Source organism: Jaculus jaculus, chromosome 23 (assembly GCF_020740685.1).
Source record: "Jaculus jaculus isolate mJacJac1 chromosome 23, mJacJac1.mat.Y.cur, whole genome shotgun sequence".
Lineage (NCBI taxonomy): Eukaryota > Metazoa > Chordata > Mammalia > Rodentia > Dipodidae > Jaculus > Jaculus jaculus.
The window spans coordinates 9763622-9776171 of record NC_059124.1 but is presented as its reverse complement, the minus strand read 5'-3'; the positions used below and the strand labels follow the sequence as shown (position 1 = coordinate 9776171).

The following is a 12550-nucleotide window of genomic DNA, read 5'->3' as shown; positions in this document are numbered from 1 at the left end:
CTGCACGAGCGAGCTGTGGGCCCGCGCGGGCGAGGGCGGGCGGGCGGGCGGGGCCGTGGGCTGTGAAGGCAGAGGTAGAGGTGGAGAAGTTTGAGGACCAGAGTCCACGGCCGAGGTGAGGCGAGGACTTTGTGGGGGGATGCTCTAGTAGAGACTGGGGCGGAAAGATGGAGAGGTGTGCGTCAAGGGCAGGCAGCCGTTAGGGTGGAAGGCTTTAGGAGCACTGCGGGGGAATCTGGGGACTTGAGGGGGGAAATCGAAAGGATGAAGACCTCGCAGAAGGATGGAGTTTCTGGAAAAGATAAACGCTCGGGGTGGGAGGGACTGGCGTCGGGAAGAGAGGGAGCTGTGGGGATTCAGGAGAGGTGAAGCCAAGCTGGGAGGGAAGTCGACATGGAGGAGGTGGAATTGGATGTCTGCTAACCCTGGGATGCTGGGAGGTAACGAAGTTGGGGAGTGTGGGATCCTGAGGGTGGGGGCGCCCAGGGCGACTGAGGGGTGTCGCCGTTGACAGGAGTCAAAGAGGACTGCCAGGACACGGGAGATAAACGAGGCCGTTGTGGCAATATGGAAGGAAGGTCCCTCGTGGGGAAAAGGAGCTACAAATGGAGAGAACGCGAAGGGAAGTAGCAGGACGGGCCGGAGCAGGCCCCGGGTAGGTGAGATTTAACAGGTCGAGGGGAGCTTCTCCATTTCCCTTCTCAGATGCGTTTGCCAACGGCATCTGCAGCCTCGGAGAAGGCTTGGAGCAGACACTCAGCTGAGAGCTGCATCCCTGGGCGCCCCGGTTCCCTATTCTAATTGCGGAATAAGCGAACGGCTCCCACCCGAGCCTAGCCGGCTCTTCCTAACCCTCAGCGAGCCAGCCAGGCCCGGTCTGCACCCATGACGCCAACACCCCGTCAGTCCACCACCAGTGCCTCCTGTGGGCTCCCCGCCTCGTCCCACACCACGCAGCAACATCTCTCTGGACAAAGGACACTAGAAACAGGGTGATTTTTGGCAGCTGAAATTGGGAAGGCTAGAGAAAGGGAGGGAAAGAAGAAGACCTGGAACTGGAGTTGTGGATTGGGAGCCTGTAGTAGCTCCCGGATTTGGGGTGGGGGGAGGTACTGCGGGGGCCGCGGGGTGGTGAAGTGGCAGATTCCCTTGTGGGAAGGGAGGAAGGGGATTGGTGCTATAGCAACTCAGTAGATCTTGTGTCACAATTCCTTAGGCCGAACTCAGCCAAGTGACTGAAGTACCCAAAAGCTATCTAAAACAGATGCCAAAGGCCTGGGGAATGGCGGCTGCAAGAATGTCTCCTTGCCCTAGGAATGAATCTTCATGCCAGTCCCTTAGCTCCACAGTCACTCACTTTACCCCTTGCCCACCTTCCTTGCCCCCTCCAGGGCCTCTCAGAGACCAAAGACCCACTTCCCTCCAAACTCTAAGATAACCCCTGCTGCTGTCCTCCACCCTCTAATTTGGTTCCAGGCTTCCTCAGTCCCTACATTTCCCCTCTCTTCCCTTCGGTCTCCCAAGGGCCCAGCACAGACAGTTTTAACGTTAACTCTAAGGCAAAGGCCAAGATGCTGACTTATCTCAGCCTAAAAGAAAACTGTAGGCCTAGGTAAGCATGGGAAAGGGAGAGCAGACCCCCCCCCCTCTCTTGTTCCTCTTGTACCTGAGAGGGCCAGGTTCGCAGCAGGCTGCAGGAAATCTCACATATATCCCCCCCACCACCATTTCTCACCCCAGCTTCCCTCTCTGGCCCCAGCTCCCCACAACCCCACTGGTCTCCAGGCAACGGCACAAAAGGAAAGTAGAGAGAGGGGCCTGGGAGACCTCTGCAGAGCGAGTTGTAACCAAATACAAGCCAGTAACTGGGGAGAAGGGGGGGCTGTTGGAGAAGGCCATCTAGCGAGGAGGAAGGGAAGAAGGGAGGGAGGTTGGGAAGGATGGCTCCAGCTACAATAGCCCTGGCCGGCCTGGGAGTTACTGGAAAGACAGTATCAGGGACCCCAGAGAAAACAGCCACAAAGAAAAGTGAGCCTCAAGGGAGGCGGAAAGGGCCACGGGGAGAGGAGGGGAAGCGGAGATGCCCACGCTGAAATTAAAGAGGCACTGGGAAGGGGTGGCCTGAGGGGCACGGGAAAGAGGGCAGAGAGACGGGCCCTTCCCGGACACAGCTGGAAGCTTCTTTGAGCTCCGGGGTGTGGGGGGGTGGCAGAACGGCTGAGGGAGCCTGGGACCAGAATTTAAAGGCTGAGTTGGAGGCCCAAAGAGGGTACAACCTTGAAATTCTACCCCAGCTCACCTTGGCTCCCAGTATGGCGTCCTGTGGAACTTTGGCTCCCTCTAGTGGCCACAGCTGTCCACGGGCGGAGTTTTGTCCCCCTAGACTGAGCAGCTCCGTAGGACTTTGTCTCCACTGGAGCTGAAGTTAGAGGGGGCCTCTGGCCACATAATGGTACCCTCACAGGCTGGCCAGCTAGAGGGCCTGTTGAGCCCTTCAGGTCTTGAATCCAAGTTACTGGGGACTCTTGTTTCTTCAGGCTCACCTCTATATCCCTGTTCCCTCCTCTTCCCTGGCACCCCAGTTGTTTATTTTTAATCTTCAATTGCCAATGGCCATGGAGTCCATTCCAAAACCAAGCTGAATTCTGTTGCGGAGGCCTAGTACATGAGATCTCCAGTCCACTGCTTTATCCCTTCTTTGATCAAGGACTCTGGGAAACTGAAAACACCTTAGCCAGCCCCCCCCACACACACACACAGATGTACAAAAATATGCACACACAATTTCTGATTCTTCCCGGGAATTCTTGGACCCCAGGTTAAGAATCACTGATTCAGCTCTGGAGAGATGGCTCATCAGTTAAGGCGCTTGTCTGCAGAGCCTAACAACCCAAATTTTATTCCCCAGTACCCACGTTAAAGCCAGATGCACAAGGTTGGCACATGCATGTGGAGTTCATTTGCAGTGGCTAGAGGCCCTGGCACACCTATTCTCTCTGTCTGCCTTTCTTCTCTCTCCTTGCAGATAAATAAAAAGCACCCCTGATTCATCTGCATCCCGAGTCAGATGCTGCTGAGAAAGTGCAGACCCCCACCTAGGCGGGGAAAGGAGAGGGTCGCGTCATCTTGGCCACGTGCTCAGCTGGTTTCTTCCTTTCGTGCCCTCCCCAGCTGTGCTCTCCAGGTTCAGCACCTTCTACTCCTCCATCTTCCCTTCTCTCACATGAGCAGAGTAAAACCCCGCAGACACAAATGCGCTGTGATTGAGACTTTAATGGCGGTGCTTATTTCAAAGCCAGAGAGGTGGTGGCAACTGTGGAACACGGCGCGGGGAGGTGAGACAGCGCTCTGGTGCAGTTGGAGGGAGAATGGGACCTGGGGCTGGAGAGAGGTTTGTAGGAGAAGAGCCTGCAGGCTCACAGCCCTGTTCTCCGCCAGCCCCGGCTTCAGTCAGTGCACACCACCAAACTGATGCTAAGGCCTTTCCTGTTACCCTTCCTATCCTAGCAAGACCTCCCACGCCGGTCATCTTGGGATCTGCAGCCACATGAAAGTATAGATGCCCAGTCAAGTCAAGCCAGTTGTAGACCCTAAGGTCATGAGATAATTAATGGAATGAATAAAAATGAATGAATGAATGAATAAATAAATATGTAAATGTACTAACGCCTTAACAGGCATGACCACACACCCAGAACTCCCCTGCCCCTCAGCTCTCTGCTTAGCTCAGGGCTCATAAACAATGTGGAAAACAGAGCAAAGTACAGGTGACACGTGACCCTGCTCAACACATCAGCGTACCAACCCGGAAGCTCCACTACGGACACTAATCATCCTTCCAGGGACCCCCTTCTAATCCTCACACTCATTTCCAGTTTTAAAGATAAGAACAGACGTGAAGGAGGAGGATGTAACCCCAAAGAATGGGGCCCGGAGAGGAGGAGGGGGAGCAGAGACAGCAAGGAGGAAGCCAAGAGTGACTGGGGCAGGTTAAAAAGTTCTGGGTGACTTGGGGCTCAAGGTATCTCAGGGTGAACTACTGCAGGTCAGGAAGCAAGAAGGTTCGAGAAGTATGGAGGTTCCAAGTCTCCAGGCAGTAGAGGGGTCACAGCACACTGGGGTTGCGGAAATTATGCCCAGCAAAGCGAGCTTCATCCCCTAGCTCTTCTTCAATTCTGAAAGGAGCCAGAAAGACAAGAGTGAGGAAGCAGAGGGGACTGCTTTTGTCTCCAGGTCCCTTTAGCCTCCACCTCCCTTCACGCCACCCACCTGTTTCTGTGCCCTGCCCCAGCGTGAGCATTTCCTGACTGACTTTCCTATGAGACCTTGCCGACCCTCAGTCAGGCCATCAGTGAACTCCTTCAGCAAAAACAGACTTTGGGCATCAGTGGCTACCCAGGTCCTGAGCACCTAACGGGTACTTAGCCCTTTGGCCAGGGACTCCCATTCCTTCCCCAGGGGCCCTCACCTCATGAGTTGGTTGTACTTAGCCAGACGCTCAGATCGGCAGGGGGCGCCAGTCTTGATCTGAAACATTCGGAAAGAGAATGCAGCTGAGCCTTCACCCTGACAGGACTCCTCTGCTCTTTTATTATTTTTTAAATATATTTTTATTTATTTGAGAGACAGGGAGAGACAGATTAGAGGCCCTGTCATGCCCACTCTCTTAGTCACTGCAAACGAACTTCAGATGCATGCACCACCTTGTGTATCTGCCTTGTGTGGGTACTGGGGAATCAAACCTGAGTCCTTAGGCTTCACAGGCAAGCACCTTAACCACTAAGTCATCTCTTGTTTTTTTTTGTTTGTTTTTGTTTTTGTTTTTTGTTTGTTTGTTTCGAGGTAGGGTCTCACACTAGCCCAGGCTGACCTGGAATTCACTATGTAGTTTCAGGGTAGCCTTCAACCCATAGCGATCCTATCTTAGCCTCCCTAGTGCTGTGATTAAAGGCATGCACCACCACACCTGGCTCTATTTTGATTTTTAAGTCATGGAGTCATGTAATCCAGGTTGATATCAAACTCAGGAACTCACTATCTAAATAAGGCTAGTCTTAATTTCAATCTTTTTGGTTTTTCAAGGTAGGGTCTTGCTCTAGCCCAGGCTGAACTGGAATTTACTATGTAGTCTCAGGCTGGCCTCAAACTCACAGCCACACCTGGCTTGGTCTGGAATTTCTGATCCTGTCTCTCACCCCTAAATGCCAGAATTATAGGGACATGTTAATTAATAAGTCTTATTCTTTCCCCCTCCCTCTTTTTTTGTTGGGGGGAGAGATTTTATTTTTATTTGAGACTGAGTGAGGGAGAATGGGTGCACCAGGGCCTCCAGCCCCTACAAATGAACTCCAGACACATGTGCTGTGCATCCAGCTTACATGGGATCTGGAAAATTGAACCAGGGTCCTTAGGCTTCACAGGCATGCACCTTAACTGCTAAGCCATCTTTCCAACAGGGGAGAGATTTTCTGTTCTTTTTTTTTTTTTTTCAAGGTAGCGTCTTGCTCAGGCTGACCTGGAATTCATTATATAGTCTTGGGCTAGCCTCAAACTCACAGTGATCCTTCTACCTCAACCTCCCAAGTGCTGGGATTCTTTTGTTTGCTTTTGAGGTAGGGTCTTGCTGTAGTCCAGGCTGACATGGAATTAGTCTCAGCCTGGCCTCAAACTCACAGCAATCCTCCTACCTCAGCCTCCCAAGTGCTGTGATTAAAAGTATGCACCACAACGCCTGCCCCCTCCTTTTTTTAGTGAATTCCAGGTCAGCCTGGGCTAGAGCAAGACCCTGTCTTGAAAAACCAAAAACAAAAAAAACTTTTTTTGATGAAACCCAGGCCCACATGCTAAGCAGGCACTTGACCACTAAGCTACACCCCCATTCCTGAAACTTCTACTCTTAAACACCTGGTGGTAGAGCATGCCCACCTCAGCCTAGACCCCCATCAATCCCACAAAATCTCCCCCAAGTCCACAGGCCGACCCCACTCACCTGGCCTGTGCACAGCCCCACCACCAGGTCGGCAATGAAAGTGTCCTCCGTCTCTCCAGAGCGATGGCTCACCATGACCCCCCAGCCATTCTCCTGGGCCAGCTTGCACCTGTGTCACAGAGCAGCGCTGACCCCCGGCCTGCACCACAGGCCTCCCCTGCCAGCCCCAAGCTTGGGCTGTCAAGAAGCACCTAAATCAAGCTGCCGGGAAGGGGGCAGAGGTGAGAACTGGAAAGGGGACTCCAGGTAGCCCGCTCTTCCCAGCAGCCCCGGGTGGGGTGAGGCCGGGAGGACTTAAGTCATGGAGCCTTGAAGACCCAAGGGCCAGGTCGGAGAGGGCCGGGGCCACTCACGCTTGGATAGCTTCCGTGACAGAGCCGATCTGGTTGACCTTGAGCAGCAGACAGTTGCAAGCCTTCTCCTCCACTGCCCGCTCTATACGCTTTGGGTTGGTCACGGTCAGGTCATCACCCACTATCTGGATGCCTACATTGGCTGTGAACTTGGACCAGGCTGCCCAGTCATCCTGGTCGAACGGGTCCTCAATGGAGACCACTGCAGAGGCAGCAGAGGGGCCGGTGACCCTCCAGGCTCGCTACTTCAGGCAGACACCCCTCTTTGATTCCCTCCTAAACCACCTCACGTTTGCCTTCCCACCTTCCTGAAATTAGCCTGCTTGGGATCTTATGCTGATGCGGAGCCCGTAAGATGTCCAGTACCCTGAACCTTCCGCACAAGCTCGCTGAGCATTCCCTGTTCTCATGAGGAGTTCTTCCCTTTGATAGCCTGACTCCTTTCTTGCAGATGTCTGTTTTCTCTCCCTGTGTCTCAGGAACATGGAGACCAGAGTGAAGCCCTTGGTAGACAAGGGCAATACAGCCCCTACCCCGGCTCTCTTTTCCATTCCCGGAGTGGGGCCAGCCCCACCCAGCATCCAGTTTCATCAGATACTGACATGGGCACTTCTCTGCGAGGGCCATGCAGCCTCTAACCATGCCCGGCTCCTTCCAGAGCCCTCGCCAGGATTCCAGGAGCCTGGGTCAGGCTCTCTGAAGAAGAAGGAGCAGTCTTCAAAGGTGCTTACCATACCCTGCATGCACAGCTGCAGCTGCCTCCCCCGCCCGCACCCCATCTCCGCATCACCTGCTCTCACCAGGATACTTCCTGACAAAGTCCTGGTAGAGCGCCCCCAGCTGGTCCCCGGTGATGTAGCGGGAAGGGTCGGCAGGGGACTTGAAATCCAAGTCGTATTTGCCATCGCGGTGGAACTCTGAGGCAGCAACGTCCATGCCGATGACGATCTTCTCGGCGTAGCCTGCCTTGTCGATGGCCTCCTTCACCAGCTCCAAGGCTGGAGGCGAACCAACGGAGCGGGGTTGTGAGCAGGCAGCGTGCATGGACGGGAGAAAGAAGAGAAAACAGATTAAGAGGAGAGGCGGTGTTTGTCATGGCTGCTTCTGGCTCAGACAGGACAGAACAGAGGAATGGAATTCTTTAATTCTGTCACTAGTAGTGCCTCCCTCCACCCCCCTACACCCCGCTATTGGGGCTTAAACCAGGGGTCTCACTCATGCTTGGCAAGCAGTTTGTCACTGGGCTATATCCCTAGACCCCCCTACCCTTTTTGTGAGATAGGGACTCATGCTCACACTAGCCCAGGCTGGTCTTGAACTTACAGTGATCCTCCTACCTCTGTATCGGGAGTGCTAGGATTAGAGGCGTGTATCACCATGCCCAGCCCCCTGGATCCCTTTTTGCTTTTATTTTTATTTTTATTTTTATCTATTTATTTGAGAGTGACAGCGAGAGAGAATGGGCACACCAGGGCCTCCAGCCATTGGAAACGAACTCCAGATGCATGCACCACCTTGTGCATCTGGCTTACGTGGGTCCTGGGGAATCGAGCCTGGAACTGGGGTCTTTAGGCTTCACAAGCAAACGCTTAACCACTAAGCCATCTCTCCAGCCCCTGATTTTTATTTTGACACAAGGTCTCACTATGTAAGATTGCTTGTGGCAATCCTCCTGCCTCAGTCTCCCAAGTACTAGGGATTCCAGCTAATAACTCTTCAAGTAAAGGTTCAAAAAAAAAAAAATGCAGGCAATTTTGTTCCAGAGCCTATTTTTCTGTGCTTGTGTGAGGGCACGCGCACGCACATGCAGGCACATGTGTGTTTGTACGTTGCTGGGAGTTGAACAGAGGACCTCAAACATGCTGGGCAAATGCTCTGTCACTGAACCACACCTAAGTCTACCTCAGCCTTAACGCTTTTAGTTAGTTAATTAGTTTTTTTCAAGGTCGGGTCTCACTCTCGCCCAGGCTCACCTGGAACTCACACTGTAGACCCAGGCTGGCCTTGAACTCAAGGTTATCCTCTCATCTCTACCTCCTGAGTGCTAGGATGAAATAACCCGGTGTGGTGGCACACGCCTTTAATCCCAGCACTTGGGAGGTAGAGATAGGATCTTCGTGAGTTCGAGACTACCTTGAGACTACCCTGAGACTACATAGTGAATTCCAGGTCAGCCTGAGCTAGAGTGAGACACTATCTCAAAAAAAAAAAAAAAAAGCTTGCACCACCATACCCAGCTCAGCCTCAGCCTAAATTCTTAACCACTACCTACATAGTTTCCAGTTATGATACAATGTCTCCCAAGGCAAAGAAAAATTAGGACTCCTGGAGGTCCTGAGAGGCTGGTGTGGGGTAGGATAGATGTGGACAGCCTCCTGGGAGCATGGCACATGTTGTCACACTGAGACTGTGAAGCTGAAGGATGAGACGGACCTCACAGGTCACCCAGACTATCTCCCAGTAGCCCCGTCAGCTCCAGAGACCCTACAGATGCTAATAGATTCATCTGGGCAGGAAAAAGACTGTGCTCCCAGGTGTAATGTGAATTTAGAAGGCCCCCTGGAGCCGACCCTCTTTGGATTTTCAGGAATTCAATGTCCCTCCACCCACACGCCTCAGGACTCAAGTGTGTGGCCCTTCCTGAATAGAATTTAGAGCTGGAGTTAGGCTCCTGGCCTCACCTTCACTGTTCTCCAGGATGTTAGGGGCAAAGCCACCTTCATCCCCCACATTAGTGGCATCTTTGCCATATTTGTCTTTGATGACCCCCTTGAGTGTGTGGTACACTTCCGCCCCAAGTTGCATGGCATCCCGGAAGCTCTCGGCACCCACTGGGAGGATCATGAACTCCTGCATGGCCAGCTTGTTTCCAGCATGAGAGCCGCCATTGATCACGTTGAAGGCCTGGGAAGCCAAAGATGTTCAGGAGTGTCAAGAGTCCTTCCGTCCTGCCCTGGGAGTGTTAACTCAAGATCCCAACCTGCACCCCCTTCACACCGCCCCCCCCATGACCGGGCTCAGATCTCATATGCGTTCTCCTTAGATGCCCCACTCACCCTCCTCCCGCATCCCTCAGCAAGGTGCTCCCTCCCTCCCTCTCCACCCCAGGGCCAGGCGGGTGCGGCGTAGTGCTCACCGGCACAGGCAGGATGAGGTCAGAGTTCCCAGCCAGCTGAGCAATGTGGCGATAGAGGGGCAGGTCCCGCTCAGCTGCCCCTGCCTTACACACGGCCAGGGACACACCCAGGATGGCATTGGCTCCAAACTTAGCTGGGAGATGACAGAGGAAAACATTGAGGAAATAAGACCCGAACCCCATAACAGCACCGACCTCTATATTCCCCAAAGACTCAGCAAATAAGACTTTCATGCGTCCTACCCCTCCCAGTCCAACTCCATCTCATCCTCCCCTCCCCACCCTCCCCCGTCTCGTCCTCCGCTCCTGTAGTAGATGTAGCATGTATCTACTCTACTATATCCTATAGATATGTAGTAGATGTGCTACTACATCTCCATCCACCTCCTCCCGGCCCAACAACCTCTCATCCATTTCCCAGCGGGGGCAGGAAAGCACTGGAAAGTCCCACTTTCCTAGACATCTCCCAGACTACCTCATGCCTGCTCCTTCAACCTGTGCTTAAAAGTTCTTCCTTCTGTCTGTCACTCCCACTGCAGTGACTCTGGGAGCAGGTCAGCAGCCCCCTCACAGGGTGCCCCAGCACTGGCCCCTGTGGTTTTCTGTGCTGACCTGCTTCCTCCCAGCCCCTACTTACATTTGTTCTCCGTCCCATCCAACTCCAGCATCAGGTTGTCCAGTTTCTCTTGCTCCACCACAGACAGACCCTGTGGACAGAACCTCCGTTACCTAGAGCCAAGATGAAGGCTGGGCTCTAAGACCAGGTGGGATGTGGGGGTGGGGTTCACATACAACCTCACACCTCAATAGACCCCACCAGGTACCTGCCATAGCATTAAGAGACCTAACCGTTCATGGGCGCAGAGAGCAATAAGCTCTCTTATCACCATGCTTCCTAAAAGGTAGGCCTTCCTCGGTCCTCCTTCCCCTCCCCGGACACAGGGCTCCCTCCAGGCCTCTGGTCTAGCCATCCCCAGCAAAGAGCCTCACTGAGCTGATGAGGGCTGGTGCAATGGTGGTGTTGATGTGCTCCACTGCCTTCAGGACACCTAGAGAGAAGACAGGCTAGTCAGGGGAAGGCGGGGAGGGGCCAAGGGGAAAGGAAGGGGATGGCATGCTAGGAGAGGGTGAAGGACTGGTGGGAGCCAGAATATGTGGCTGAGTAGTGACCAAGCTTAGAAGAGGGAAAGCCTCGCCTTTGCCTAAGTAACGCTGTTTGTCCCCATCCCTGAGCTCCAGGGCCTCATAGATTCCAGTGGAGGCTCCACTGGGGACCGCAGCCCGGAAAAGACCTGGAGAAAACATGGAGCAGGGAGAGAGTGTCAAGGACACTCCAGGGCCAAGGATTACTCTAGCTTCCCGGCCTAAACACACACATCCCCAAGCTATACAAGCAGCGGCCTTCTCATCCACTCAGGTACGTCCGCCCCTCCCCCCAGCGCGAGGGCGAGGACACAGCTGTGCTCATAGGTGCACATGCTGACACAGAGCACGGCTCCTGTATCCCAGGAGGATCACAGCCACAATGCAGCCTTGGGAGTTTGGCCCAGCACCCTGGGGTATCAAGGAAGGCCTCCCAGGCCCGGAACTGGGGATGGGCAAGTGGGGGCTGTGGAGGGCCCGGGCCCCATCCATTACCTTTGGCGGTGTAGAGATCCACCTCCACCGTGGGGTTCCCACGGGAGTCCAGGATCTCCCGGGCCCAGATCTTCTCTATAGACATGGTGGTTGGAATCTCCTTGGGTGGGTGAGGGGAATAAGGATAACAGGTTTGAAGAGGAGGAGCCTACGGCCGGTGGGCGGGGCCATAGGCAGCGGAGGATGGGAAAGAGGTTACTGCAGTGGGCAGGGGGTGGGGAAGAGCTGGCTGTATGTAGTTAAGGGGGGGGCACCGCCCCCGCCCCCTCCCCAGAGAAGGGAAGGTCAAGGCAGTGAGGGAGGGAGGTCACTGCAGTAGGGATCCGGCCGGAGAATGACAGATGGAGAACGCCGCAGTGACGCGAGGGGCACGACGGTAGTTTCCGCGCCCCAGCAGCTTTACCCACCAGTGGGGCTCCCCCACGTCTCCCCACAGCCGCATGGCTGCCAGCCTGGCATCTCCCCCCGCACCCACCCATGGAGCCAGGCAGAAGAGGCGCTGCCTGGGCGGGGGGGGGGCTCCTGCTGCAGAGCCTCCACCCGCTCTACGTTGACGCCGTGCCCACTGCAGGGTCCAAACTCTCTCCCCAACGTGAGTCCCCCCCCTCTGCCAAGGGGTCGGGGTCCGAGAACGGCCCGTCGATCCCGGGAGGCTGCGGCTGGGCGTCGAGGGGGTGCTGCGGAGGGGCCCGTCCTCGCCCGGCCCCCAGCCAGCTCCTCCGTCTTGCTTCCATCCCCAGATGGAAGGGGATGTCACGGCGGAAAGACGACGTGGGGAAGGGGAGAGGGTGGGGAAGGGAGCCGCGAGGGAGGCCGCCGGCGGGGGAGAGCCCGCAGGCCGGCCGGGGATGCAGGACGCGGGATGCCGGGGATGGAGCGCGCAGGGGAAGGGCAGGTGCGCGGCGTCCCGGCCCGCGAGGCGGGGACCCGGGAGCGGGGCGCCGGGGAGCGCAGGGCGCGGGCCTCACCTGGGGGCGGCGGCGGCGGAGAGAAGGAGAGGAGGAGGAGGAGAGCCCGAGCGGCGGCGGAGAGGAGAGGAGGAGGAGGAGGAGAGGAGGAGAGCCCGAGCGGCGGCGGGCACGGCGGGAGGCACGGGGGGGAGGCGCCTATAGGGCGAGGCGGGCACACGTGACCCGCAGCCCGTGAGTCAGGACCGCGGGGCGGGCGGAGGGGCCGGGACCCCGGGGCCCGCCGCGCACCGCCTCCCGGACTCCGTCGGGCACCAGGGTCGCAATGTCGCTTGGTTTGGAACCCGAAAGTCCCCAGCGACGCCGCCTGCCCCCCAACCCGGGCTCCTCTCCCAGACCACCCTGGGCACCCACCCCCAGCTGCCCGCGGGCCGCCCCCGCGCAGGCTGCGGGCTGCGGGCTGCGGGCGGAGCTCGGGCCCTCCCCGCCCAGGCCAGGTGACCGTCACCGAGCCTGGGCCTTGCAC

At 55.9% G+C, this 12550-nt stretch overlaps 1 protein-coding gene and 1 long non-coding RNA gene across 2 annotated transcripts; one reads left to right on the top strand and one right to left on the bottom strand.

The window, feature by feature from the left end:
• The first annotated feature begins 52 nt into the window (after positions 1-52).
• Positions 53-3644, top strand: LOC123456458. Its single transcript, XR_006634555.1, has 3 exons — positions 53-115; positions 515-655; positions 3026-3644. It is a non-coding gene; the product is annotated as an uncharacterized LOC123456458 (long non-coding RNA).
• Positions 3254-12228, bottom strand: Eno2 (enolase 2). The gene is made up of 12 exons (XM_004668661.2): positions 12085-12228; positions 11117-11216; positions 10675-10770; positions 10469-10527; positions 10116-10185; positions 9479-9612; positions 9024-9246; positions 7143-7340; positions 6343-6544; positions 5990-6098; positions 4469-4527; positions 3254-4175 (listed from the first exon to the last, which is right to left on the bottom strand). The coding sequence occupies exons 2-12, from the start codon at positions 11199-11201 to the stop codon at positions 4106-4108; spliced, it is 1305 nt and encodes a 434-aa protein (XP_004668718.1). The 5' UTR covers positions 11202-11216; positions 12085-12228; the 3' UTR covers positions 3254-4105.
• Between the last annotated feature and the right edge of the window lie 322 nt (positions 12229-12550).